At 40.8% G+C, this 26,587-nt stretch overlaps 5 protein-coding genes across 7 annotated transcripts; all 5 read left to right on the plus strand.

Annotated features, from left to right (window-relative positions):
• The first annotated feature begins 205 nt into the window (after nucleotides 1–205).
• On the plus strand, nucleotides 206–1,882 carry LOC115797777 (zinc finger protein 252-like). Its single transcript, XM_030754273.1, has 3 exons — nucleotides 206–419; nucleotides 682–880; nucleotides 972–1,882. Exons 2-3 carry the CDS (start codon nucleotides 691–693, stop codon nucleotides 1,799–1,801), a joined length of 1,020 nt encoding a protein of 339 aa, XP_030610133.1. The 5' UTR covers nucleotides 206–419; nucleotides 682–690; the 3' UTR covers nucleotides 1,802–1,882.
• Nucleotides 1,883–3,199: 1,317 nt separating this feature from the next.
• Nucleotides 3,200–6,256, plus strand: LOC115797776 (zinc finger protein 397-like). 3 transcript variants are annotated; one of them, XM_030754271.1, is made up of 3 exons: nucleotides 3,200–3,419; nucleotides 4,387–4,605; nucleotides 4,694–6,256. In XM_030754271.1, exons 2-3 carry the CDS (start codon nucleotides 4,404–4,406, stop codon nucleotides 5,638–5,640), a joined length of 1,149 nt encoding a protein of 382 aa, XP_030610131.1. In that variant the 5' UTR covers nucleotides 3,200–3,419; nucleotides 4,387–4,403; the 3' UTR covers nucleotides 5,641–6,256. The 3 variants fall into 3 exon arrangements, with proteins under 3 accessions (XP_030610131.1, XP_030610130.1, XP_030610132.1); XM_030754270.1 differs by having other exon boundaries at nucleotides 4,403–4,605; XM_030754272.1 differs by having other exon boundaries at nucleotides 4,403–4,599.
• A 3,668-nt stretch (nucleotides 6,257–9,924) lies between these two features.
• LOC115798673 (sesquipedalian-1-like) lies at nucleotides 9,925–13,205 on the plus strand. The gene is made up of 4 exons (XM_030755604.1): nucleotides 9,925–10,012; nucleotides 10,430–10,540; nucleotides 10,818–11,121; nucleotides 12,642–13,205. The coding sequence occupies exons 2-4, from the start codon at nucleotides 10,460–10,462 to the stop codon at nucleotides 13,049–13,051; spliced, it is 795 nt and encodes a 264-aa protein (XP_030611464.1). The 5' UTR covers nucleotides 9,925–10,012; nucleotides 10,430–10,459; the 3' UTR covers nucleotides 13,052–13,205.
• A 2,004-nt stretch (nucleotides 13,206–15,209) lies between these two features.
• Nucleotides 15,210–18,280, plus strand: mylpfb (myosin light chain, phosphorylatable, fast skeletal muscle b). The gene is made up of 6 exons (XM_030755176.1): nucleotides 15,210–15,347; nucleotides 15,911–16,009; nucleotides 16,961–17,141; nucleotides 17,266–17,344; nucleotides 17,432–17,480; nucleotides 17,578–18,280. The coding sequence occupies exons 1-6, from the start codon at nucleotides 15,345–15,347 to the stop codon at nucleotides 17,677–17,679; spliced, it is 513 nt and encodes a 170-aa protein (XP_030611036.1). The 5' UTR covers nucleotides 15,210–15,344; the 3' UTR covers nucleotides 17,680–18,280.
• A 1,886-nt stretch (nucleotides 18,281–20,166) lies between these two features.
• On the plus strand, nucleotides 20,167–25,735 carry pgap3 (post-GPI attachment to proteins phospholipase 3). The gene is made up of 8 exons (XM_030755031.1): nucleotides 20,167–20,572; nucleotides 21,164–21,261; nucleotides 21,399–21,551; nucleotides 22,278–22,340; nucleotides 22,917–22,978; nucleotides 23,213–23,349; nucleotides 23,848–24,052; nucleotides 24,228–25,735. Exons 1-8 carry the CDS (start codon nucleotides 20,356–20,358, stop codon nucleotides 24,289–24,291), a joined length of 999 nt encoding a protein of 332 aa, XP_030610891.1. The 5' UTR covers nucleotides 20,167–20,355; the 3' UTR covers nucleotides 24,292–25,735.
• The last annotated feature ends 852 nt before the right edge of the window (nucleotides 25,736–26,587 follow it).

Below are 26,587 nucleotides of genomic sequence, written 5' to 3' on the forward strand. Positions count from 1 at the left end.
TTTGTTTGTTTGTCGTCTAGATTTGTACACGTTGCACTTTTGCCCAAGGGAAACGTGACGTAACGGGCTCATTGCAGGCTGCAACTTTGTGGTATGTTTTAAGCTCTTAACAGTAGGTGGCAGCAACGCTTCGCACGGTGCATATCAGGACTGCAAAACCAGGAAGGGGATGCTGCAGTTTCATTGCTATCGCGCTTGTTGTTAACGCGTTGTAAGATCTGTTTCGGTTTACGGCGAAGAAAAGCGTCACACAGAGATGCTCAGCGGACGCACTGGTTGCCATTCTTAATCTACCTGCAGGAATGAATGTTCCTAGATGCGATTGTCTGCACACATGTTAATATTTTAAACAATACGTGATTCCAGTTTGAACAGCTGTTGAGACTGCGCATGCTTCACGGGATTATATTAAACTCAAGGTATGTTAGCATTCGGCTTGTTAATAATTGGAAGTAAAATGCACCTGCAATTTTCCTGCTATAATATTTAAAAGAAGAATTTAGTTCTTTGTCATATTTATCTAAATTAATGTTGTATAAATATTCCATTGCCAACATTTTTTGAAATCTTTAAGTGCAAATTAAACTCAAAGTATTTGAACACATGTTGATCCTGCAAAGGTCTGTTAAATATATCTGATTTTTTTTTTTTTTTAAACCTCGTCCTTAATTTTTGTCTTAGTCCTTAAAGATGGCCAAAATTGAGCGCCTTAATGCTCGAGTGGAAAAGCTGCTGTCTAAAGCAGTGCAGGAGGTTCTGGATGTGGTGAGAGAAACTGTGTTCGAGTATCAGGAGAAAACTGCCAGAACCCAGAGAGAGAATCAGAGCCTGAAGAGGAGACTGCAGGAACTGCAAGACAGAATGAACCTGGAGAGCAGTGGTAAGAAAACAAAGTACCAAGCTGTGTGTATAATAGATGAAACAGCTGAATTAAAAAAAAAAAAAGTAGTTTGATTTGTGTTGTCCTACAGGATTGGTGCCAGAAATGTCTGCATCCAACCTAGCTGAGGTGAAACAGAAAGAGGAGCTGAGAGAGGACATTGAAGTCATCCCTGCTGATAAAGACGTTCCATCAAAAGACCTTGAGGCATCCATTGCGCCATTAGGTGCTTCCTGTGTTTCTCCTCACGGTGCAGCACAAAGCCTTGGAAATTTTAAAACAGAGACACATGATGGATTGTCAGCCTCAGTTTTAGACCATAAGAAGTCCATCATTGCACCTGGAGATTCTGAAACTGATCAAAAAATGAAAGTAGAGTCTGCACCAGATGAAGATGGCTTGTACATTGTGAATTATTTTTATAATAATCCATCAACGAGCACTGCGTCCTTAAACAGGGTAAACCTAGAACCTCCACAAGCCAGTTTAGGACTCCACAGTGGGTTGGCTCCACAGATTGTCTACATTCAGGGTGAAAGTGGTGTTCAAGAACCGGTGTCTCAAAGATACAGCAATGTAAACGGTGCTGGAGAAGAAAACCAACAGAGCAGTCAAACCACCACTGAAGTGGGCTGTTCAGACTCGACAGAGAAATTACAGAGAAATGTCAGAAAACACTACTGCTGCTCCCTCTGTGGTCGCACCTTCAGGCACGCCGGCGACTATAAGAAACACAACAGGGTGCACACAGGGGAGAGGCCGTACTGCTGCTCGGTGTGCGGCAAGCGCTTCAGCCAGTCGGGCTACCTCACAGTACACCTGCGCTACCACACAGGAGAGAAGCCGTTTGGCTGCAGTCACTGCGGCAAAAGTTTCAGTCACTCAAGTAACTTGAAGAAACACCAGCAGACTCATCTGTGAGGCTGCCTATGAATCCAGATTTTTACTAAGCATCTCATGCTTTTGAGATGTGTGTATAAGCTGCAAACAGGAGGGTGTCCTTTTTGGGGGTCATCTGAAACTACAGGAAAAGGTTATTGTGCCTTCTTTTGTCAAAATAGAGAGCCTCTTATAAACCACTCGTCTTTTCCTGAGCTGCTGTTTGTCAGATTTTGTTTGTTACTGGATTGTGAAGTGTGGCATCTGGTGTGTTTTTGTAGTGTTATCTCCAAATAAAATAGCCTATCAGATTATTCTGATGCTTCTGTATGGTCCAGACCTCTGTATTGGAACATTATTTTGCATTTGATATTGAATGAACCTAAATCAGCAAACTTTAAGACACCTACTGGAAACCACAGCTCTTTTCTATATCCACCAATAGGAGGCCTACATGTGGGGTGAGAGTGGACTATCAGAGGTTAATTTGGATTTCAATTTCAAACTTTTAAAAATCAGTCAAAATTTCTTAAAGATGTAGAACAAGTTTAACAGCCTGCAGTTTTGAATTTAACAACAAGGCCAACATTCATTGCAGTTGGTGTAACTGTCAGTGTCACCAGCAAATCAAATACAGGCTGCTAAGTATTATCTTTACATGGCTTCAGTCAACCAGAAAAGACTGGATGAGGTGAGACTGTGAATGCATTTTTGCATATTTAGTCACCAAAAATCAGTGGTTTACTTTGAGTTCAGATTACATATAAATATGTCATTTTGAAACACATGATCATCTTTTGGTGGTACAGTGGTTCGCACAGTTGCCTCACAGCAAGAAGGTCCTAGGTTTGAATCTACCGGGCTGGCACGGACCTTTCTGTGTGGAGTTTGCATGTTCTCCAGCTGACTCCCATAGACGTGCATGGGGTTAGATTAATTGGTGGTTCTAAATTGGCTGTAGGTACGAGTGTGAATGGTTGTTTATCTTTCTGTGTTAGCTCTATAATGTTGTAACATGTTTTTAAATATATAAAATGATGCTGCCTAGGTCTAAAGCAGGAGTGTGCAATTAATTTTCCCAAGGGGCCATATGGGAAACTGGGACTGTTGTAGAGGGCCACACCGATAAGGAAGTGCTACAGGTAAGAATAGATGTTACAATTAGACCCCTAATTGTGGCCTCTTGGAAACATTAATTGCCCACCCTTGGTCTGAAGCATGGAGGCAGTATGTTTTCAAATGTAACTCCAGATATAGTCATGTGATATTTATTTATTGGCTGTATCATATCAAAGGCTTCAGGTTGACTGAGTGCAACTGAATAATTCACTCGAGCATGTAATAAATAGTGGTAACGTAAACTGCGTTTAATAGATAAAGAACTTCGCTCGGACCTTTATTTTGAAAAACACGCCCTCTGCACATGTGATCGCCGTTCTGCTTCCGGGTGTTAAAGATTGTTTTTGCTGTGCACGGTTCTGCTTTGTTACATTTTGTCAGTTTTTATTTTTTATAAATTGTCCTTACCAGTTTGACGGGATAAACCATTAATCATTAAAAACACTTTTGTTTAAATACCACGTTAACCTTATGGCTGTATCTTTGGACCTCTGGGATGTTTAAACTGACGTACGAGGCTAACTTCAGGACTAGCTTACAGGTACTACTACACATTTTAAATATGCTCAGCAGGGAACTGACGCCTGTTTGCAACATCTTATTTAAGTCTGATATCAGTAATAGTTGAAAGATAACACTATCATATATTTCAGATGTGAAGTGTTTCAAACCCACTTCAAATAAACAGAAAAAATGCGTAATTATCCTATTTTTTTTTATCTGCAGATGATTATGCCATCAAAATATGAATTTAGTTTTGTTTGTTTAGAATATTTTAAAGCTCAGGCCAAAAAATAGGATGACTGTAGCTGAAGTGGAAAATCTTTTTTTTTTATGTGTGTTTGTTTGTTTGTTTTTAAATTTTTTTTTTTAACCAAATATTAAACTCACTGAGCTCGTTAATTTTTATTTTGACTGTTGTTCCTCAGTTTAATAACAGAGCAGTCAATTACTGGCTTATGAACGAACAAGTAGCCCTAATGTCTTTTATGGAGTGGCATGTAACAATGCTGTCATTTACACTCACCGCACACTTTGTTTAAATTGGGGAGTTTAAATGACTCTTTGCTTGTACCGGGTTCAAGCCCCATTTACCTTCAGAGCTGCCTTAATTCTTTGTGGCACAGATTCAACAAGGTTCTGGAATTATTTCCCCACAATTTTGGTTCATATTGACACCTGTCTGACACCAACAACTGTGCAGTGCTCATTTAAATCACCTTTCTTTCCCATTTTGATGCTCAGTTTGAACTTCAGCAGGTCATCCTGACCATGTCTACATGCCTAAATTTACTCAGTTGCTGCCATGTCATTGGCTGATTAGATATTTCATAAACAAGTAGATGAAGAGGTGTACCTAACAAAGTGCATAGTGAGTGTAATCACATAGCAGAATCATCAACAAGAGTGCTTATCAGACATTTTGCATTATTAATATAATGACAGATTTCATTATGCACGATTTTCCCGATGGTTATGTTTTTTTTTTTATCATTTCTTATCATAAGGGGTGTTTTATTTCAGGATGTCTAAACTTGAGCGTTTGAGTGCCCGCGTGGCCAAACTACTGACTGAAGCTGTGCAGGAGGTTCTGGAGGTGGTGAAGGAGACCGTGTCAGAGTACCAGGAGAAAACAGCCAGGACTCAGAGAGAGAATGAAAGTCTGAAGAGAAGACTGCAGGAGCTCCAGGACAGGATACCAAATGAAAGCGCATATGAAAGTACATGTAATTATCTTGAGGCATTTATTATTACAGATAATGTAACATTTTTGTTCTGGTTAAGGTCTGTTATTCATGACTGTAAATTTCACAGCTGTCCTAACTACAAGTGGGCCACCAGCTGAGGAAAACGACAAGACAATGACTCAGGATCTGAGTGTCATTCAGAAGCATAACTCAGATGCCGTCACTCTCACAGAGCAAAATCCGATAAACAGCCACAAACTCGACTGTGCCGTGAAGCAGGAGTCCAAAGAAAAAGAGAGTCGCAATAATATTCAGACACAGTCTGAGTGCAAGTTGGCACAAACACCAACAGACCATCGCAAAGCACAACCAGCAGATATGGCACACATTTCAGAGGAACAGAATATGTCGTCATCACATAATACAACCAGGGACACCAGAAGAGACTTATCAAATAATGAGCCCAACCCAAACAGTTTGCTGGAATACAGCACTCTGTTTGGGGTAAACCTGGCTGCCATAAAAAGAGAATCAGAGCCCACAGACTGCACAACATTGCAGCAACCATCTCTTCAACCACAGTATACCGGGTGCATGGATTTAAGCTGCAACTCTTCTCGTCACATCTCTGCTGAGACCCACAGGCCGCAAGTTAGTGCTGAGCCTTATGGACTCATCTTTGTTCATTCAAATCACACTGCGCACAGAAGGCATGGATTAGCAAAAACCAGCAGGGCTGGTTTAGATGGCAGACAAATGAGGACAGAGCACCTCAGGAGAGATGGCTTGCACTTGTGTGTTGTTTGTGGAAAAACATTTAGCAGGGTGGGAAATTTGAGAATCCACCAGCGTTGCCACACCGGAGAGAAGCCGTACGGCTGCGTACAGTGTGGGAGGCGCTTTAGTCAGGCAGGAGATTTGAAAAAACACAAGAGGGTCCACACGGGGGAGAAGCCGTATTACTGCAGCCAGTGTGGAAAGAGCTTCAGTCGAGGGGAGAACCTCAAAAGACACCAGAGGATCCACATCGGGGAGACTCTGCAGTTGCAGCAAGCGTGCCGGGAGCAGCGGTAGTGATGACGGTACTGAGTAAAGTGCACATCAGTAAAATCAGCACAGTTACTTTTTTTTTCTTTTTTTTTTAGAGAATATTTAAGTATTGTTTTTTGATCTGTGCTCCTAGTTTAAGAAACAGATGCAGTGTATTTAAACTGCCAAAGCTACTAACTTACTGGAGCTGTTGGAAGGCTCTACTTGCTTTTCTGTTTGTCACTCTAAGCCAGTGGTTTTCAAATCCAGGCCTCATGGCCCGGTGTCCTGCAGGTTTTAGATGTGTCCCTGATCCAACACACCTGAATCAAATGGCTGAATTACAAGGCTGCTGTACTTCACCCTCTTCACCATAGTGGGTGAAGTCTTACAGGAAGAGATGCTCTGATCTCTATCTGGATTCATATCTGCGCAATGTTATTTTTGGTGACACAATTTCACCAAGTTTTGAAACTGAAATAACAGCCAGAAGCAAACAGATTTCCATGCAGTGTTTAACTTTTAAGAATATATTTCAGTACAAATGAGAAGCCATCTTACACAGGAAGCTGCTGTCATCTTACAGCCAGTTATATTCCCAAGGTGCTACCCAGGGTATGAATATGAATACCCGATATAATTTATGCTTACTTTATTATTATAACTTGTTATCTATACTAAAATTGTGTGTGTATTCATACCTTGTGAAGCACTTGGAGAATGTGACTTCTGAAAGGAAAGTTATGCCCAAATGTTTTGGCAGTGGTACACATTTTGTGTTTCATACACACTGCTGCTTCACTTTTTTATTTATAGATATATTTTTTACATGGTTCTATGATATTATGAAGAAAAAATCATAAGCATTTCATGAGATTTCTGGAAAATAAATTTATGCAAAGAGTCAGTATTTACATTGCTGATCCTTCTTATTCTTCTTCACTTCTGCAATTCCCTGTGGCACGTGGGATATCTGGATTGACCGTAGATTCTCAATCACATTAAGATGTCTGGGGTTTCCTGACCATAGATCCAAAATGTTAATTTAATGGTTTCTGAGCCACTTGGTTATCTTGGTTACCTTGTGAGATGTTGCTCTATCATTGCTGGAAAATACAGATTGTAACCATATTACTATTGATCATTGGAAGAAGTTGGTCTTGGTGGATGTTTGTAGTGTAGTCAGTCTATCAAAAGTAAAGTGGGTGGACAAGCAGAAGCCCAAGTATTTTCCAAAAAAAGTGAGTTCACTCTCAGAGATACAGAAACTGGATCTGTACAGGATGTTTTGCTGTAGTTATCTGATGATGTGAAATTACTTAGAAAAACAAATTGAATTAGAATCATTTTGTGTTATTCAAATCATATGAAAATACTGCACTGTTCAGTGCAAGCTAAACTGCTTAGTTAGCAGTATTGTGGTGCAGTGTACACTAGCACACTGTGTTGAGCTGTTGTAGAGCAGGATGTGGTATTCATGGCCACTTTAAGGTTAGTGGTTTTCAAATAAAGATGCAGGTCCCACTGGTGGACGGTGGACAACGAGCTGAAATACATGAAGTGAAACTGAGTGACTATGATGGGTTTTTTTTTTTATTAACAAGAGTTTGCTGATGCTATTGTACTAATTATATTCACCTTTATTTAAGTAAAATTCAACACATTTTTTTTTTATTAATAAATAATTAAAACATTTATTCTGAAGTTTGAAAGTCTGAAAACCACTGAAGTGGGTCAGGACTAGCAGTCATCAATTTAAATTCAGGCTGATGATGCTGTTTATTTCAAAGTCTACCTTTTCTATTATTGCCTTTATACCAGCTAAGGGTTGGAATAACCTCTGCTTATGTCTTCGGTTGGCTGAATTCATAAAGAGCAGTGACTCTCAGAGCAGTAGCAGCACAAGTCAGCTGACCACAGCCTTGTGGTCACTAAGAGCAAATCTACTGGAGCTCACAATGCAAATTAATCTGTGACTTATTTCTAAGTAATTACTTACCCCATGCTGCACTGCTACTATGGATCTTAGAGTTTCCCTGCCTGCCAAATCCCACTGCAGCGCCTGGAAACATGTAAGAAATAATCTAAATAAGACATGAAGCAGCAAAGTATGAAACACAAACTTTTGGCTGTGACTGTACTATACCAAAAGTAAAGTACAGAAATGCTGTAAATAAATGTGTTCTTGTAAGTTAGACAGTGTGCAGGAGTCTTTTTGTCCCTCTCCTAAGCACCTGTCTTATGAAACAGATGAGTGATGCCTTTTCTGTATTTATTTTTTTTTGAGACAATTTAGCAGCAAATTAGCAAACAAAGGATTCAAAAGGTCATTTCATTTATTCTGATTGGCTGTCTTTGTGATACAAACACACTTTCATTTTCCTATACGTACATTATTGCCTTTCTACAGTTTGTCCTCCTACAATGACATTAGCTTTACAGAAGCTATATTTATGTGTGATTTCTAGGTCTGATTTTGCTCATAACAGTTTCCTGTGGAAGGTTGGTTTGAAAAGGAGGTCAACTAGTCAAGATGACCTCTTTAGGTCACCTACAGAATGTGTTGTCATTTTAGTAAGTGTCAGAGAAACCTTTTAAAATCTGAATCGCATGGTTGTCATTAAAACTGCCTGACTTTCCAGATTAAAAGCTTGCCGAATGTTGGATATATTTATTGCGAATCAAATTGAGTTTGTACAGAGGAAGCAATAAACTAATTTATTACCATTACAAATGACTCAGTGAGTGACATTTCAAGCAAACTCTTCTTCAGCAGACCGGTTAACAGCAAGTGGTGGAATGTGTACGAAAATGTGCAAGAAACTATCACATGGACCCACTTTTTACACACCAGATGTCTAACTTAAGAGATGAATCAGTGTTGTGTCTATACATAACATATCTCAATTCAGTTTTATTTAGACAGTACCAAATCATAACAAATAGCCACCTCAAGGCACTTTATATTGTAAGGTAAAGACTACACAATAATACAGAGAAAACCCAACAATCAGACGGCCCCTATGAGCAAACACTTGGCAACAGTGGGGAGGAAAACCTCCCTTTTAACAGGAAGAAACCTCCAACAGAACCAGGCTTGGGGACGAGCAGCCATCTGTGACCGGTCGGGAGTGAGGGGAGGGAGACAGGACAAAAGACACACTGTGGAAGAGAGCCAGAGCCATAATAATGATTTAATGCAGAGTGGGGTATAAACACATAGAAAGTGAAAAGACGTGAGTGAAGAAGAAACAGTTCATCACGGGAACCCCCCAGCAGCCTAGGCCTATTCCAGTATAGCTAATGGAAGGTTCAAGGTCACCTGATCCAGCCCTAACTATAAACTTTCTCAAAAAGGAAACAGTGAGTGTCTGCAGCCATCTGTGAAACACAGTGGAGGCTCTGTCATGGTTTGGGGCTGAATTTCAGCCAGTGGTGTGGGAGATCTTATCAAAATTGATGGAATTATGAACACAGAAAAGTACCATCAGATTTTGATCCACCATGCAACACCATCTGGAAAGCATCTGATTGGCAACAGCTTCATTTTATTTTGTTTTTTTCAGCATGACAATGATCCTAAACACACTGCCAATGCAGTAAAAACATACCTGGATAGAAAAACACACAATGGGACACTATTTGTCATGGATTGGCGTCCCCAGAGCCGAGACCTCAACATTATTGAAGCAGTGGAGAATGGAACAAAAGGCAGCCAACATCCAAAGAAGAGCTTTGACTGTTCTTCAAGAAGCCTGGAGAACTATTCCTGAAGACTACTGAAAGTAATGACAAGAAAGCTGCCTAAGAGAGTTCAGGCTGTGCTGAAGAAAGGTGGTCATACCAAATATTGACTTGTTTCGATGTTTCAATAGATCACTGCACATGTTTCCCATTTTCCTTGCAAAATAAATTATAAATGAGGGGTAACTTAAGACTTTTGCACAGTACTACACTTTACTGTTTGTAATAGGTATTTTCATTAAACAGTAATCCCAAATACTCGATCAAAATTGTTCCCAATGCAATAAAATAAATGATTTCTGATTGCCACTTAGTTGAAATTATCAAGTACTTTTGGGAAGCAGAAAAAAAAAAAAGGCTAAAGTGCAATCCAGATTTTGTAACAGGACGCCTCTTCAAGACAGAACCGCAGAATTACATAATAACGCAATGCAATGCCAAACAGCATTTGCCTTATGAATTATTTTAAACTGAACAGCTTATTTTAAACAGCTGATTTGATAAGTATAACACATGTGCAGTGGATCTGGGCACACTGGCAGTTTTCTGGGACCAACCTGGGCCAGCCCATTTGTTTCATCTGTTTACGTGGAGCTACGGTCACCTTACCAGGAAGCGATTGATTAACTCGCTCTCACGGAGGAACAGCAGCGCACTTTCCCGTTTCAGAAAGGTGAGTAAACACAACCATGTGGATATGAGAAACAGACTGGCCTCGCCATTTCTCAACATTGAGGGATATTGCCAGTGAAAACCGGCATTGAGTAATTTTTTGTTGTTGTTGCACAAACGCGCGTTTAAAACTGTTATCAATGCAATGACTGCTGTTATCGATGGCGTTCGTGTGCGGCGTGTTTTCAGCTAAACACTTGTTTAACTTTCTGTTTCAAAAAAAAAAAGAAAGTAGACATTTTTAAGTATCAACTCCGATATATGAAGCATTTCCTTGTTTAAACGCGGAAAAGACGCTTATTTGGCCTCCACTGGCGACATTAAAACATTGCAAACATAACTTCTCCATAATTATACACAGTCTGTTAAGAGGAAGTAAATAAACTCTTTCTTTTTATCTCTGTGGTGTATGCGGCAGATTTTGTTCTGAGCACCCTGAGATGCTGAAATGAAGATTGATGAAAAAGTCCTCACCTATTTTGAATCTTGTAACTCACCTGTGGATAAGGAGGGATACCTTTACAAGAAGGTAAGACACTTTGGGATAAAATAAGTCAGACATAACTCAGATTTAAAGGGAACTGGACTATATATATATATATATATATATATATATATATATATATAATTTATTTAAGCAAACAGAAACATAGTGCATGGGGATTTTTAAAAACCTCGTGAAGCTCAGATGACTTTTAACCTCCCATTGGTCTGCCTGTTTCCTCAAAGCAGTTATGTAAGAATGTGAGTACATAAGGCATTTGTACAACAGTCAGTAAAATGCAGATGGAACAACTGTCACACAGGGTGAGATCAAAACTTCCTATCAGAAGCGCTGGTTCGTGCTGAAGGGGAACCTCCTTTTCTACAAGGAACGGCAGACCGAACGGGATCTGATAGGAGTGATTGTTCTGGAGGGCTGCACCGTCCAGCTGTGTGAGTCTGAGGAGAATTTTGCCTTCTCGCTGGTGTGGAGCGAGCCGGGGCTGCGGACGTACAAGTTTGCCGCAGAGGACCAGGCCAGTCAGGAGAGCTGGATCAAAGCCCTGCTGTCAGCCAGCCACAGCTACCTGGCCCTGCTTGTAATGGAAATGGAGTCGAAGTACAAAGGTGAGAGAGACAAAAGGCTCGAGTGGGTTTATCTGCGTGGGGGAAAGAGAGCGGGCTTTGTTTTGGAGGGCAGCTGTGAGAGGCGTTGCATCACTGTTTACAGCCTCTACATCAGACACCTTGTACACTGTGGTACAGGCTATACATACATTATGATCTCACAACATCAGTCACATCATCATGATCACTTGACATATTTTAGACATTAGGAGAATAGTAGCGAGAGCATAGTTGTTGTGTTAGACTAGAATTAGAATTGCAACAAAGTTATTATTATTTATTATGAATCATTCTGCTTTTGTTCAGATAATGGTGTGTGACACCAGTCATAATTTCTCACAGCCACAATAATTCAATTTCACATCATATAAAAACATGTCTCATCAAACTAGTTCAAATGATTATTAGATTCTCACTAGTTGGTAATTAAGTTCTTGTCAGTCAGCCAATCAATTTATTGACCTACTGTTGCAGCTCTAATGAGGCGTGAGCATAAATCCCATCAAAGCATAAATCTTACTTGATTTAAATTTGGTTCCTGTGAACCTCTCACCTGCTTCCTGCTGCACTTGTGGGCGGCTGTGACTCAGGAAGGTCGCTGGTTTGATTCCCAGCTCCTCCAGTGTCTACGTTGAAGTATCCCTCAGTGGGAAAGATATTGAACCCCAAGTTTAAACTGACACATTCATTAGAGTGTGAGTCAGATAAAGCGCATAGGCATAGAATAAAAATGTGTGTGGTGGGGTGGATGAGGTTTGTATTAAAAAGTGCACAGTGTGTTCAATTAGGTTAGAAAAGCATTAAGCATGTACCAGACTATTTCTACAATGAGTCTTGTTCTTCCAAAAAGCAGCTCATGTCTGGGTACTTTTTGGCTTAATTTTGGCTGCTCCCAGAAAACTCCTGGCTTTTAAATGCAGTGTGAGCAGCCTCGCAGTGAAACGACAGCACATTTGTCACATCTCAGGTCGTCCGTAGCTTAGATTCTTACCCCAAATGCCTCAGGGCATCATAAAAGGTCAAATGTGATCCTCAATACAAAAGTCAGGTCAGTTTATGTAATAAGCAGTGCAGAGGGGCACACAGATGAAGTTTAAGAGGATAGCTGTCAATTTAAATCCTGGACTGACTGTTTGATCACCAGGTTTAACAAATACAAAGGGTAAACTGAGGCTTCTGTAGATAAGAGACTTGGATTAGCACCTCTCTGATTAGCATGACACATATGCTATGTGCTATGTTTTGTGTACTTTTTCGGAGTATGTTGTGATCAGTGATCAGTAAGACGCTTTCAGTTATCCACATCCAAGGTGACTGAAGAGGATCACTCGCTGATTGTAGAGTTGATGGTTTGATGGTGACTCCTGTCAGAATGACAAAGCAACCTTGAGCATTTGCACGATCCAAAGAAAATTGTCTGCCATACGCATGCAGTGTGAGCAGATTTTGCATTCCTGTTTGTGTCAATTCAGCTGCTGGATTATGTTTTCATTTTTATATTTCATTGCTCTTTTCTTCAGATGCACTGGGTGCATTCTATGGTCAACCGAGCAAACCTTTCATCATGCCAAAATTTGACACCGTCCAGCATCCGGCAGCCTTTGTGAGCACAGACACTTTAAACCCATCTTTGTATCCAGCACCAGCGCTGGGAGCAGCACCTAGCCCGAACTCCAGTCCAAATCTACAAGCTCTAACCATTTCGTCCAAAATGTCTAACAAGAAATCACCCAAACTGCGGCCGAAGAAGAATGCCAATGCGGTGTCTGTGTTTGATCCATATCTGGCCATAGGGGAGGAGTCAGAGTGTGACTTTAGCCAACTGCATGAAGATTATGGAAAGGAAGTAAGGGAACTGATTGCCACGTGGTCAAAGAGAAGACACGCCGGTGCAGAAGTTCAGGAAGAAAACTTGATAGATTTTGGATGATAAATGTTGAGTTCACTCAGTTCCCAAACCTTAATTTATATAGCATGTTTGCATCACAAAGCTATTATGGATTAGAAATGCATTGGTGATATATAGTTGATGTTCTTGTATTTGTTTTCCCAGAAACATACTGTTTCTTATTTTACTTACACTGTCACAGAGTCATCAATAAATGTTCTATGATTTCCTGTTTCATTAACTCTTGTTTGTCATTTCAATTAAGTCATTTCCTAAAGGGACATTGCATAAAGTCACATACCTGAAATATGGCCTTCATCTACTATGACTAACCAGTTGGGATCATTAAAGCAAGAGCAAACCTTTTAAGATGCCCCCACAAGTTTTACATTTCATGATGACAGAGAAGGAAAGAAACTGTGATATAAAATTCAGTTATTAATAACAGCCTCATTACTTCAGCTGTTATTACCTGCTGTGTTTATAAGAAATAAATCTATGCTTACCAGCCAATCAAAATTTCACAAAAAGGCCAAAGCCCATAAAACCGCTGCCTCAATAAAATAGTTAGGAATTGGCTGCATTTTCATTTTGAATCAAGGGCTATCTAATTTGCATTCAATGGCAGCTTTTTTTAACTAAACATAAAACACACTGACATTTGAGACAGGGCTCTACTGATGATTAATTAGGTTATTGATGACCTAATGAGTCCATTTTGCCTCACAGTTTTAAACCATTTGCACTTTAAATCAGACCAATGATGGGGTTAAAAAAAAAAAAAGGACTGACAGTTGGCTGGGGGCAATGCAGGCCAAGAAGGGTGAAGTCTGCTAAATTTTAGAAGGGGGTCAAAATGGCTGGGAAAGAGAAGGGGGGGGGGGCTGAGCTATTTCAGTCTGTACAGCTGTCTTTATAGTCTTTGCTCAGTCTTTCTCCTTCTGTGTCTGTATCGCTCTCTCGTCACCTTCAAGCCCATAGCTGAAGTGACTGCTCTTTGACCTGCAGCCTTCCTAACATTTGTGCATCCTCCTTGCAAATTAGGCTCTTAATTTACTATCATTCATAATGGTCACAAACATTTCAGAAAGGTCATATATTTCCATGGGAAATGATATGCCTACGAGTGAGCTAACACTCAGTATCATTTCTCAGTATCGTTTCACGCTGGCGCTGGACACAAATCCATACATACCTAAGCTGTACAGTTGTGTGATTGATGGCGGGCCACGGAGCTCATATATGGGGTTTAGTGGGTGGGTCACTGTCCTCCTATCCTAAAGCAACTATACTGGGAACCTCCAGGAGGAACCTAAATTAGTGCATCCATGGTTGTAAAGCTGTTCATCAAGTCTAATCATCATTTCCAATCACAAATGTAACTGATAATTAATCAAAGCCAGAAGTGAAGCATTTGAAAATGATTTGCTTGGCAGCCTAAAATAAAATTTTTTTTCACCTTTTTTTCTTACCAAACATTTGTCTCTGTTTCTCTGTTAAGGTGGCCTGCCTGCCCTGTTTCTGCTCGTTCGCACTTTGAGTGTTGTTCTTTCCACAAAGTATTTCCAGCTACTTGTGGCAGTATTAAAGGACTGTTTGGCTTTCTTAGTGATGCAGTGTCACTTTTTCCAGGAGCTCGGTGGTCGTGTGTCATTGTTGGAGCTGGACCAATGTCCATCAGCCAACTGCTTTCAGGTTTCACAACTGTTTATACACCCTGATGACCACTAATGATCTGGCTGTGGGTGCAAACCTCAGATCAAACTTATCATTCAGACAGGTGATGACTTCAGGAAATGTTAGCTGAGAAATTGAGCAGCTCGGGGTATTAATTAATAGAAGGCAGTGGCTGTGTTGAGTGAAGGGTAACTGTCCCATCTGTGTATTAAGGGAGTAGACCAGTGACGCCCTGGGCTTTGATCTCTCACAATGGATATATAAAGTTGACATAAATAGCCACAACAAAGGCTCTCAGTATGTAAAGACAAAGACAATATGGGGACATTTGAGCTGTCCCTCTGCGTGTCCTGTCTGTCCATATTAGTCCACAGATGACACCAAAGTCACTGTTGGCATTGAATTCATCCCATTCCAAGACTTCTGCGGCCTATTTTGGATCATCAGTAAACTGATCCGCTCAGCCACCTCCTCGCTCCTCCCTCTTTCTCTTGCTTTACACCAGCTCTGTTTTCCAGCCAAACCTGATGGTGTGGCTAAAGTTAGCCCCCTATGGGCTAGTATATAAGGCTCCAGGCATCCAATACTTATATGTCAGTCACATCGGCTTGGCGTAGGCTTCTCTTCTTGACCAACAACAACCTCACAAACTTGAGAGATGGTGAGTGTGCCCACATCCCTTGGGGCCTTTAGGATCTTCTCTACATTAAACTGATGAGTTGGTCGTATCATTGATATATTTGCTATCTGGATTACCAACATCCCATGAAGTGAACTTGAAGGAGTCCCAGTTGTGGATTTGGATGCAGTTTTAATTTTATTTGCTGCTTTGAGCTAAAGTTTGGCTAATACATAAACTTTAATCATAAATTGAGATCAACTCTGTTTGGGGACCTTTGCCTTATTGTTATAGTCCTCAAAGACATTACATAGTGTTTTATCCAAAACTGGATGATAGAGTCAAAATTGACTTTTTTTTTAAGGAAAAAAATCCCTTCTTTACTCTAAAGAGAGCTTCAGTTGGCAAAATGGCAGAGCCACTTATTTGTATTTATTTAGGAGCCTTAAAGGAACAGGTAAAGAATTTAGGATTCCTTGCAGTTCTTCTGGGTTCTTTTTTTTTTTTTTAATTTACATGCTGATTTTTGGAGTAACCAGGGTATCTGTTTGTTTAGTTTATGTGCTGTATGGTTGGATTTTCTTATATCTTATGCCACATCCCAGGCACCCAAGAAAGCCAAGAGGAGGCAGCAGCAGGGTGAGGGTGGATCCTCCAACGTGTTCTCCATGTTTGAGCAGAGTCAGATCCAGGAGTACAAGGAGGTAACATTTTCTTCATCACAGCTCACGCACTTCACAAGCTGAAAGCTTTCTCTCAGAGACATCTAAGGTGGTGCTTGTTTAACTGATCACTCTATCGTATGACCTTGAGGGTAATGTGAGAGCTTCAGAAAGATATATATCTCATGAGTTTGGCTGCACAGCAGCAAAAAAGGTCCTCATCCACATGACAGGACAGTAAATCTGAGCTCTCCTGATGACAGCAGCTACCTCTCCTCTGCGCTACCTCAGGAATTCTCCTTGGAGACACTCGCTCCGTGACTCCACTGGAATGCAGCCCAACAGCTGGTGGACAGTAATATTAATGAAAGCAGGGAAGAGGGGCTCAGAGTTGAAATTGAAGGAATTTTTAGGGTTTTAGCACTTTGATCAACAAGGTAAATAATGTCGTTATTGGTAGATTATTAAAATCCGTGTTCATTTATATACAGGCATACATGAAAGACAATACAATGTCAACAGTAGCTTAGCAGGCCCTTAAGAGGCCTTAAAAACAGAGAGAACATTGGTAACATGGTCATAAGATTTAGTCACAAGGCAAAAGGATGACAGCTGCAATCAATACCTTCTCCTTAAATGTCGCAAGGGGCTTGTCTCACATTCCCAAGCCATTTTAACACCTTAGAAAGACAAGTGGCTGACCAGCTGCCAAGTCCCAAACGGTTTGCAATGCCATCTTTGGTTTCATTGGGTGACACGCCCTCCTATGTGGAAGGAGAAACAGCTAATAGCCCCACATTTATACATTTATTTTGGCAAAAGAAGCCATATAATAAGAACTTGTGAGAAATTGGAGAACCTCAGTTTTCGCTGGTTTAATTAAGGGTTATTTTTTGCAAAAGGGCTTTTAAATGTCATCCGCTCCACCGCGGTCGTCAGCAAAACAAGCACAACTTAGGCCTAATCTTTGACTAATCTCCTGGTCTGCTGCAGGCTTTCACAATCATCGATCAGAACAGAGATGGCATCATCAGCAAGGACGACCTCAGGGACGTGCTGGCCAGCATGGGCCAACTGAATGTGAAGAATGAGGAGCTGGAGGCCATGGTGAAGGAGGCCAGCGGCCCCATCAACTTCACGGTTTTCCTGACCATGTTCGGCGAGAAGCTGAAGGGTGTGTTGGCACATGTCAATCTTGTCAGTTTTTTTCAAAACATGCTTAGCTCTATAAGGTGGCGGTTCCTACTTATATAAACAATTAACATCACGTACTTAGCATAATTTTTTTTTTTTCATAGGTGCTGATCCCGAGGACGTCATCTTGAGCGCTTTCAAGGTCCTGGACCCCGAGGCCACTGGCACCATCAAGAAGGAATTGTAAGTGTCTTTGTCTTTATGTTCTGTCACTACACTTCAATTAAGATGGATCGTACCTTGTTAATTTTCTGCATTTTCCCTCTCTAGCCTTGAGGAGCTCTTGACCACCCAGTGCGACAGGTTCACCCCCGAGGAGGTGAGCTGATCAGACTTTGCATCGCTCATGTTCTCACTGTGTGACTAACCCTTGTTTGCGAAGTTGTAACCCATTTCTTCATTTCCTCTTTCTGCAGATGAAGAACCTGTGGGCTGCCTTCCCCCCAGATGTGGCTGGCAATGTGGACTACAAGAACATCTGCTACGTCATCACACACGGAGAGGACAAGGAGGAGTAAATTCCCCTGTCCTCAAGATCTCCACCTCCGTTGAAACCCACACCCATCCATACCCTTTCTCCGTCTTCTCCCAACGAAACATCTTCCTTGCACACACTCACGCCCAGGGTGGCTCTTTCTTCTTACAAAAAGACTTGTCTCCTTTATCGAGATGTTCAGTGAGAGGACGGAAGGCTGTGGGGGTGTTTGTGTGTGAGTACCAACAGAGGAACATGGGATTATTTTCAATAAAAATAATCTTGTGACATTGAAACACTCTCTCTATCTCTGTCCCTGCCTCTTCTTCCTCCTTCTTCCCCCCTGCCATCACTCATTCTGTCTTCCTGTGTTGAGGCAAACAGTGCATGCATCATACCTACATATATGCATATGCAGTTCAGTGTGGTTGGTCAAAGCGTCTCTTGGGTGCTGTGGTGCATGCACAGTCACTTGCTTGAAACAGGCGAGCAGTCTGGCCCCGGTGGTCTGTTAGTCTCAGCCGGACACAGAGTGTTTAATGGATATCTCCTTCTGTTTTGTATCGGAGACAAGTGCACCATAAAAGAGTGGGAGTACTGCGCTATAATAGTTTGCCTACCACCTCTCTTTTTAATAGGTCTCTCGCTCTGTTGAACACAGGTACGAAAGGAAAGGTTGCAGTGATAAGAGGAAAGCACGGTTTTTAATCTTGTAAATAGCGAAAGAGATGGTAAAAGATGGTGGGTGGGAGGCAGAAAAAGGATAAACAAAAGTAAAATAGCTTTGTTTTTTACTTTTCTTTCACCCCACTCTCGCTGCTGTTTCCCTCCTGTTGTTGTGACTGTGTCTGTGTTTCCACTGTAACGAATAAAGAAGTACAAATAAAATCCACTATCTTTCGTACCACACTGTGTCTCTTGGTTTAAGTCGTGGCGTGGGTGAAAGAACTGTCAGGTGACTGTGGACAGCCCTGTAGAGCACTGACTGCACTCTGACTGTATTATGCATATGGCGAAGCATTATCAAGGTTTGGATGGAGTAAACTTTATCCATAATCCCATTTCTCCATGTAAATCTATGATCCTAAATCAGGGGTTTTCCAGGAGGAGCCATATTAAGCAAGCAAAAGGCCACACATTGGCTAACTGAACCAAAACTTGGTTACAGATTACAGTAAAAATATTACTAACATTTAAAATCCATCTAAATGCCATGTGAACACACATTTACCTGCATCATGCCAGTTGTCATATATACATACTTGCATAGGTCACTGATTCCTTAGAATCCGGCAGCCTCTTTTTGATTTTGTGGAGGTTATTTTGTTTTCCTTTTTAGGAAGTTAAGAGTCAGATTAAGATAGTCCGCAAGGTGCTCCTGGCTATCAAGCCATATTTTGTACACATATCCTAAATGTTCAGCTCACAGGGGCAAAAAACTGTGGAAACTGCTCTAATGCATCCACACACCCAAGTTGAAACTTTACCATGAAAAGAAAAAGAAGGAAGCATGTAAACAAAATCCAGAAATGGTGTCAGTTCTCAACCCTGAGCTCATTAAAGACAGACTGGTGCAAAATGGAAAACCAACCAAAATCTGGCATGTTATCAGTGCACAGTTGGTATGAATTAGTGCACATGGAATGGGCAAACTGTATTTCTGTGAAGGCACTATTAATGCTCAATGATATATATGGGTTTTAGAGAGCTATATGCTATGAGATTAAGAATGTTTTGTTTAATCTTATCAGCAAGACACTCCCAAACCACATTCTGCATGATTCCAACAAATATTCAGCTGTTTTGCCGCTAAGTATCACTACCTGTTTAATCACTAAGTGATTAGTGAGAAGATGCTAGTTTTGCCACCTGTTTTGCAACAATACTACAAATCTAAATATATTAATGAATTAATATCATAAATCCCAAACAAACTGGATGCAACTACAGAAATTTCTGAAGCAGAAAGAGCCTTCCATTGTGGCAAGAGTGTCACTTTCTTCGTATGTTTCCTAAAGCTGTTGCCATACATTTAGACATGTTGATATGGACAAACCATAGAAATTCTTTTACTAATAATAAGAAATATTTTTTATATCATATCATACAGTCAGATTTGTAGGAAGCTCCTTTATAACTGCACTGACTATCCCCGTTAGCCTGTGTGACTTCTCTGACATCCAGCACGCTCTGTTTATTATTATTATTAAGAATTATTAATATTGTTATAATTAATATTATTATTATTATCAAAAGATCAGTGGGTCACGTGACCTAGTGACGTTGTCAATTGAATCAGGATGCAAAGGTTACTGCGACTAAACATGCCGCCTTCAAAATAAAAGCAAAAAATGTTAAAATAATAGCCTGAATTCACCAAATAAGCAGTATTACGACGCAGGAATTACTTTTATAAGCTAAGTTGGAAGGGTATGCCAACCGACAGCTGCATTATATAGGAAATGTAAGCTGCTGCAAATGTTGTTTTTAATTTTGAAATGGCGGCAGGAAACGCCGTGTCAGTGTGAAACTTGACTGAGCTCGGGGAGCAGGGGAAGAGTGGGAACCTCCCGGTCTAGCAGCTGTACTGTGAATCATTTCAGGCCTGGTTTGTCAGCACAAACTGGGGATGGCCCCGTGGTGATTGCACGCTGTAGGCTTCACGCCGCTGTCGTCCCGTCGTGCCTTGGTGAATCCCGACGGGCCCAGACGAACCGCCATGGCCTCAGTGGTGTTACTCCGCGGCACATCTGTCACACTCCCCGCTCTGGTCACCGTAGTCCTGCTCTTGATGTCGGTAACCACAGTGCAGTCCTCTCAAGGCGACAAGGAGCCGGTTTACCGAGATTGTGTGAAGCAGTGTGTCCGCACAAACTGCACCGGAGCTCGTCTACGAGGCTTCCTATCTGCCCAGCCGCAGTACATGGCGCTGACAGGTGAGTTGCTGTTGTTGGCAAGTAAGTTAGGCTAACTTACCTTGTTAGCAGTAGATTTCTCATCAGTACTTAGCACTATATTGTGGCCGCTTGTATTATCAGAATTTGTTAAATGACTGCCATGAATTTGCAGCTGCTTTCTGTTGATGCCTGCATGCATGACTTTTTGTCTTCACTTGTCTTTTAAAGAAAAGTGTTGCACTTTCATGGCCTGAAACGGCCTTGAAGATGGAAAACCAGATTTTCAGGCTGCTTAAGCTCTTCCAACACTCCTATTGTCATTACACCCGTGTGCCAGCATTACCATTTCTATGCTGCGTCTAACCAGTTGGTCCAAGGGCAACCCCAATAAATATTTAATTTCTGATTTCTTTTACCTATATGCTACAAGTTAAGTACACATGCATATAAAATACCCAGAGAAAGTTTCCATTTGTAGTTGCTTGTGTGTTTAAGTTGTTTCACTGCTATACACTCAATCAAAAAAAAAAAGCTTCCATGCTTATTTTGTTGGTGATCATTCAAACTTATTAAGTGTAAGGCAAATTCAGCTTGCTCCTCTGCTCCTTCCTCTTTGTTGCTGTGGCCCAGGTTGGACATGCCGTGATGACTGCCGCTACCAGTGCATGTGGACCACCGTGGGCCTTTACCAGGCTGAGGGGTACAGAGTCCCACAGTTTCATGGCAAGGTTTGTTACACATTAAAAAGGTTTCATTACTAATTCCTACCTACATTTGATTACTAAAGAAGATGCTGTCCACTAAAAACAATTATGTATTCTGTTTGATATCTGATATTATGGACAAATTATTCTATTCCCCGCAGTGGCCGTTTGCACGCTTCCTGTGTTTTGAGGAGCCGGCATCTGCGCTGGCCTCTCTGCTGAATGGCCTGGCTTGCCTTCTCATGCTGCTGCGCTATCGGAGCACGGTGCCACGCCAGAGCCCCATGTACCACACCATCAACGCCTTCTCTCTGGTGAGTCGATATGTGTCCAGGTGTGATGGAGAAAATAAAGATCAAATGAATACATGAATTCATTTCTGCTGGCTGTGTCTTTACACCAATGACATTACTTAAGTTTATTGATTAGAACCTGAGATTGGACAGATTGATGGATTTTTTTTGTGGCTTATGCAGGTAGTGTGTACACACTCACTGGTTATTTAATTACACCCTACTAGTACTAGGTTGGACCCCTCCTTTTGCCTTCAGAATAGCCTTAATTCTTCGTGGAACAGATTCAACAAGGTGCTGGAAACACTCATCCCCCACATCATTACCCAACACCCATTCTAATGCTCGACTTGAACTTCAGCAGGTCGTTTTGACCATGTCTACATTCCTAAATGCATTAAGCTGCTGCCATGTGATTGGCTGGTTATATATCTGCATTAACAAGCAGTTAAACAGGTGTACCTAATGAATTTATAGATATATGTTGAAGTTGTTCTGAAAAGTAAAAAAAAAATACTGAGCCTTTGTTTAACTGTCCAGCATCAAATTTCAAAAACTATTCAGCAACGTAATGAGAAGGCACTTCTAAATTACCTGGACATTAGGTTGTGTTTAAAAAGCAAAATAATAATAATATTAATAATAATCTTCCCTATCAGATCACACATATGTCTCATATGTCAAAATCAGCCAAATGATAAATAAGTTGGGCTCTAATATTTATTAAATCTGTGTGTGTTTCTTCAGGTGTCTCTTAATGCCTGGTTCTGGTCCACAGTGTTTCACACCCGGGACACCTATCTCACTGAGGTAATGGTTCTTAAATGCCTTGTTACTTATGACAAAAAAAAAGATTGAATAGCAGAAAATAGGAACATTGTCTGCTTGAGTGTTAACCTGTTGGCAAAAAAAAAAAATCCAGTTTAATCCCGAGTGGAAATGTGTGTGTCTTATTGGGGAATTATCTCCTCATTGGACTAATGTAAATGAACGATCTCTCGCCTTTTGGTCCCATTTTGGTTCATTTACTCGCGTTCAATCAGCTTATTTGCTGCCAGCAGCTAACGTGGTTTATATAGAGAGCTGCTGTGGCTCAATTTAAAGACCAGCAATTTCACAGTTTACAGGGTTAATTAAAAAATTCTTAACTTTAATGTACGCTGAGTGGAAAACTGCTAGAATGCATTTCCACTTGCCAGGCCACCTGTTGAGATGAGCGTTCTGCTTTTTGATTGGTTAACGAGCTTAGCAAATCAGTGCCATCCTAATGCCATTACTGACCAACCTTCAAGCATGCGGTTCAGTTTCTGTAAACTGCAACAGGCACGTGTGTTGTGGTTGATGTGGAGTTAAGATTTTTATGTTTATGTACTTTCTCTCTTCCAGAAAATGGACTATTTTTGTGCAACAGCAGTCATTCTTTACTCAATCTACCTGTGTTGTGTCAGGTAAGCAAATATTCCACGTTCCCCACAAATGGTGTAATTTACTGGCAGCAGAAATCACATTCAGAGTTAGTAATGATTAATTCTGTTTCATATATCTTCCATTACTAAGATAAAATTAGATTATTTGTGTTTTGTTTTTTTTTTAAAAGAGAAAATATTTATTGCATGTCTTTGTTATAACTCTTTCTTACTGCTTTGTATTTCTTCACATTACGTCCTTCCTCTCTTTGCCAGAACGTTGGGCCTAAGGCGCCCCGGGGTGTCCAGCATGGTGGGAGTCCTGCTCATTTTGGCCTTTACCTCGCATGTGTCCTATTTGACCTTTGTCAATTTTGACTACGGCTACAACATGGCTGCAAATGCCACCATCGGTACAGTAAATGTTCACAAGTAACACTAAAGCCTGCGTATGGTTGGGTGTAACGGCTGATATGAGGAATCCTACAGTTTTTTTGTTTGTTTGTTTTTTTAAAGCTTTCCCATATGGTCCAGCTTTTATTTTCTCAACTGTAGAATAGTTTATCATGTACACAGCTACAGTGGACTATACTATAGATCAGCCAGGGGTTAACTGAGTGAGTCTGCTTAATAAATCCAAACTTTCATCAAGGACAGGCTATGCTGTGTTGCTATGCAGCTGTTCTTAGCCTAGAAGCCCTTTGATGACCTTTTTCAGTATATTTATATATATATTTCTACAACTAAACCAACCAGTGCTTTCTTATTAAACATTCTTAATGATACTTTGAACCCCTTATATTCACTGCTGATGTACTGTCCTTCAAGCATCACCACCTTCAAATATCTTTGATTTAATGTTCTCTATTTGTCTCTTTTTTTTTTCTTCTTCTTTTGTTTTGCACTTAAAGGCATGGTGAATCTCCTGTGGTGGCTGTGTTGGTGCTGGCAGAACCGGCGGACCCTGCCGTACTGGTGGAAGTGCGGCCTGGTGGTGCTGCTGCTACACGGTCTGGCCCTGCTGGAGCTCCTGGACTTCCCTCCACTGCTTTGGATCTTAGATGCCCATGCTGTTTGGCACCTCAGCACCATCCCAGTACACTTCCTTTTCTACAGGTGTGTAGAAAATGTCTTAAGAGGTGGTGTCGCAACAGAAAAAAATTGTGTTTTGGCACTAATATCGAAGATTAATGTTACTTAAGGGAATCTATAAAAATAAAAAAAATTCTTTAAAAAAAAAAAAAAGATAAATACCTCATGGTGAATGATCCTTGCTTTGTTCTTCCTCCAGTTTCCTCATAGATGACAGCCTCTACTTACTAAACACAGAAAAGCTGGGTGTTAAAGTCGAGTAGCAGGAGCTCTTTGCCTCTTCACCTTGCCTACACCTTCGCACCTCTCCAAGTCAGGGCAGCGGGACACCCGAACACTGAAGTAGCTCAGCCTCCCAGATGACATGCATGATATCACCATGACTCTCATCGAAGCAGACTTTGTTTACATTTTTTAAAATTTTCTTTTATTTATTTGGGGTAGTTTCTCACTTGAAAAAAAACAAGACGATATGTGATGCTTGTTCTACTTTGCCTTGTAATGATAATGTGTGCTACCTTTCTTTCACCGTTTATTGTAAGCGCACGACCGGATGGAGGAAAAAAGTATTACTTTCTACCCAGAGCAAACCCAGTTCGTCACTCCAAATGGTCTTTGGGTTTTAATGTACTTCTGCAGTTCCCTGATCCAATAATTTTAACTCTCACCGGCCTCTATGGACATCCAAATGGCAGTTTGACGCGGCTGACAATAGATGGCACCATATCATTGGCCCGGCCTCTGTGTGGTGGAGCAACATGTGTTGGGTTCCATGTTTGCCAAAAGTGGACTGGCAGACTCAGCGAGGTGCCCCTCGTGAAGGGGGGCTGGCAGCTGATTGTTCTAGAGAGAGAGAAGGGGGTAGAGGGTTTATGTTGGAGGCCATTCTAGCTGACTGTGTTTTTTTGTTTTTTTTTAAACCTCCCCCTCCCTTTTCTTTTTTCTCACCTCACACCTTTATTTTTGTGCCTCTTGTTTCCACTGCTGCTTTTGTTTGTTGCTCTGTGTCCTTTATCATCACTCTGATCTTTATTCTCATTTTAATCGCCCGCCTTAGTTGTTTTAATTCTCTTGGTGACCAGTTTGTGCTTTAATTTGTTGGCAGTGTTTCTTACTTTGGTTACTTGATTTTTGACATTTGATGGGAAATAATGGAAATGATTTATTTTTATTCACCCGGATTGCCTTTTAGTGTGAGGAATGACTGAGGTAGGAAAAAGCAATGCAACAGGAAGCTGTATTTTTTTTTTCTTCTATTTTTGCATATATTTTCTTATTCAGGGGTTAGTTGGGGTGTATGTGTGTATATGTGTGTGGGTGAGCTGTTTTATACACATTAATATTGATTTGGTTGCATTTCTTTCTGCAGTATATTAACATGTCAAGTATTCCACTCCTCCCCAAATCAGCCTTACACACTGTATTATAACCTGCTTGTCACTGAGCATGTTAAGTTTTGAATTCATTCCATGTACATCTTCATCCTTCAGAGCTTCCCTTCCATATGTGCACTTTACATGGGGCTGTGTGTGTGTGCACTAATGTGCATTTTTAGCTGAAATTGTGCCCATGCCTTTGTACTTCTGTGTGAGAATGTGAACAATGACCAGTATGTGTGTACATGTTGCCTTGACTGGACATTGTATTGTTTTGTTTTTTTCTTTTAGCATCACAAACTGGATCTGTGTGTGTGTGCGCATGTGTGTGTGTGTGCGCATGTGTGTGTGTGAGAGAGATTTTGCTGGTGTGTGTGTGTGTGTGTGTGTGTGTGTGTGTGTGTGTGTGTGTGTGTGTGTGTGTGCATATATGTTGAAGGTTTGCTGCATGAATGCGTGTGAGAAGTTGGGTATATTTAGCTTTGCTGACAGCCTGTGATGGGGGTGGGGGAAGACAAGAGGACGAAATGCACGGAGAGGTTTGGGTGGCAAAAAGATTCCTGAAATCACGACGGAGATACTGAAGGTTTATGAATAGAACAAACTATATATAATAGATACAATGTTTGTTATTGGCCAAAGTAGTTTAGATTTTCAGATGTAGTAATGTTAGATCAGATCTATCATGTGAGCACTTTTAAAGAGAAAACTGCCCATTTAACACAAAATCATTGCCTATTTTGTACCAAAAGTCCTTTGTCCACAGATCAGAAAATGGTGTTTTCACTGTAATTTGCATCTGTTTGAATAACTAAAATATTTCCCGAAGAACTGGCAGAAAACACACTCCAGGTTTTGCTGTGATTTCATCCCATTGTTTGTTTCTTGCCGGTAACCACATCCTTTCTCGCACTCATTTGCTGCCCCCTGCCTGCTGCCCTGTGCACTCACTTCTCCAACCAAGTGTACTTTCCTCCACCTCACATCTAATGTTTGACCAAAAGGAAAAAAAAAAAACCTTCAGTAATGGAATAAATTGTTCTTTGTTGAGAAGAAATTGGACTGAGAATTTTTTTTCCTCCCTACGTAAACCTTGGTTTCATCATTTATAGTTACACAAACTTGGCTTTGCTGCTTATTGATTAAATGTGGAAAGGGAAAAAAGAATGTTCACAAACAATAG

Source organism: Archocentrus centrarchus, chromosome 19 (assembly GCF_007364275.1).
Source record: "Archocentrus centrarchus isolate MPI-CPG fArcCen1 chromosome 19, fArcCen1, whole genome shotgun sequence".
Lineage (NCBI taxonomy): Eukaryota > Metazoa > Chordata > Actinopteri > Cichliformes > Cichlidae > Archocentrus > Archocentrus centrarchus.

Bases quoted from the DNA above. Each gene is read 5' to 3' on its own strand.
- mylpfb (XM_030755176.1), top strand. The intron at 16,010-16,960 runs GTAACATTTTCT...GGTCTGCTGCAG, and splicing joins AGATCCAGGAGTACAAGGAG to GCTTTCACAATCATCGATCA. The intron at 17,142-17,265 runs GTGTGTTGGCAC...TTTTTTTCATAG, and splicing joins GTTCGGCGAGAAGCTGAAGG to GTGCTGATCCCGAGGACGTC.
- pgap3 (XM_030755031.1), top strand. From the start codon at position 20,356: ATGGCCTCAGTGGTGTTACTCCGCGGCACATCTGTCACACTCCCCGCT. The intron at 21,552-22,277 runs GTGAGTCGATAT...GTGTTTCTTCAG, and splicing joins CCATCAACGCCTTCTCTCTG to GTGTCTCTTAATGCCTGGTT. The intron at 22,979-23,212 runs GTAAGCAAATAT...TCTCTTTGCCAG, and splicing joins ATCTACCTGTGTTGTGTCAG to AACGTTGGGCCTAAGGCGCC.
- LOC115797777 (XM_030754273.1), top strand. From the start codon at position 691: ATGGCCAAAATTGAGCGCCTTAATGCTCGAGTGGAAAAGCTGCTGTCT. The intron at 881-971 runs GTAAGAAAACAA...GTTGTCCTACAG, and splicing joins AATGAACCTGGAGAGCAGTG to GATTGGTGCCAGAAATGTCT.
- LOC115798673 (XM_030755604.1), top strand. From the start codon at position 10,460: ATGAAGATTGATGAAAAAGTCCTCACCTATTTTGAATCTTGTAACTCA. The intron at 10,541-10,817 runs GTAAGACACTTT...ACTGTCACACAG, and splicing joins AGGGATACCTTTACAAGAAG to GGTGAGATCAAAACTTCCTA. The intron at 11,122-12,641 runs GTGAGAGAGACA...TCTTTTCTTCAG, and splicing joins AATGGAGTCGAAGTACAAAG to ATGCACTGGGTGCATTCTAT.
- LOC115797776 (XM_030754271.1), top strand. From the start codon at position 4,404: ATGTCTAAACTTGAGCGTTTGAGTGCCCGCGTGGCCAAACTACTGACT. The intron at 4,606-4,693 runs GTAATTATCTTG...TAAATTTCACAG, and splicing joins AAGCGCATATGAAAGTACAT to CTGTCCTAACTACAAGTGGG.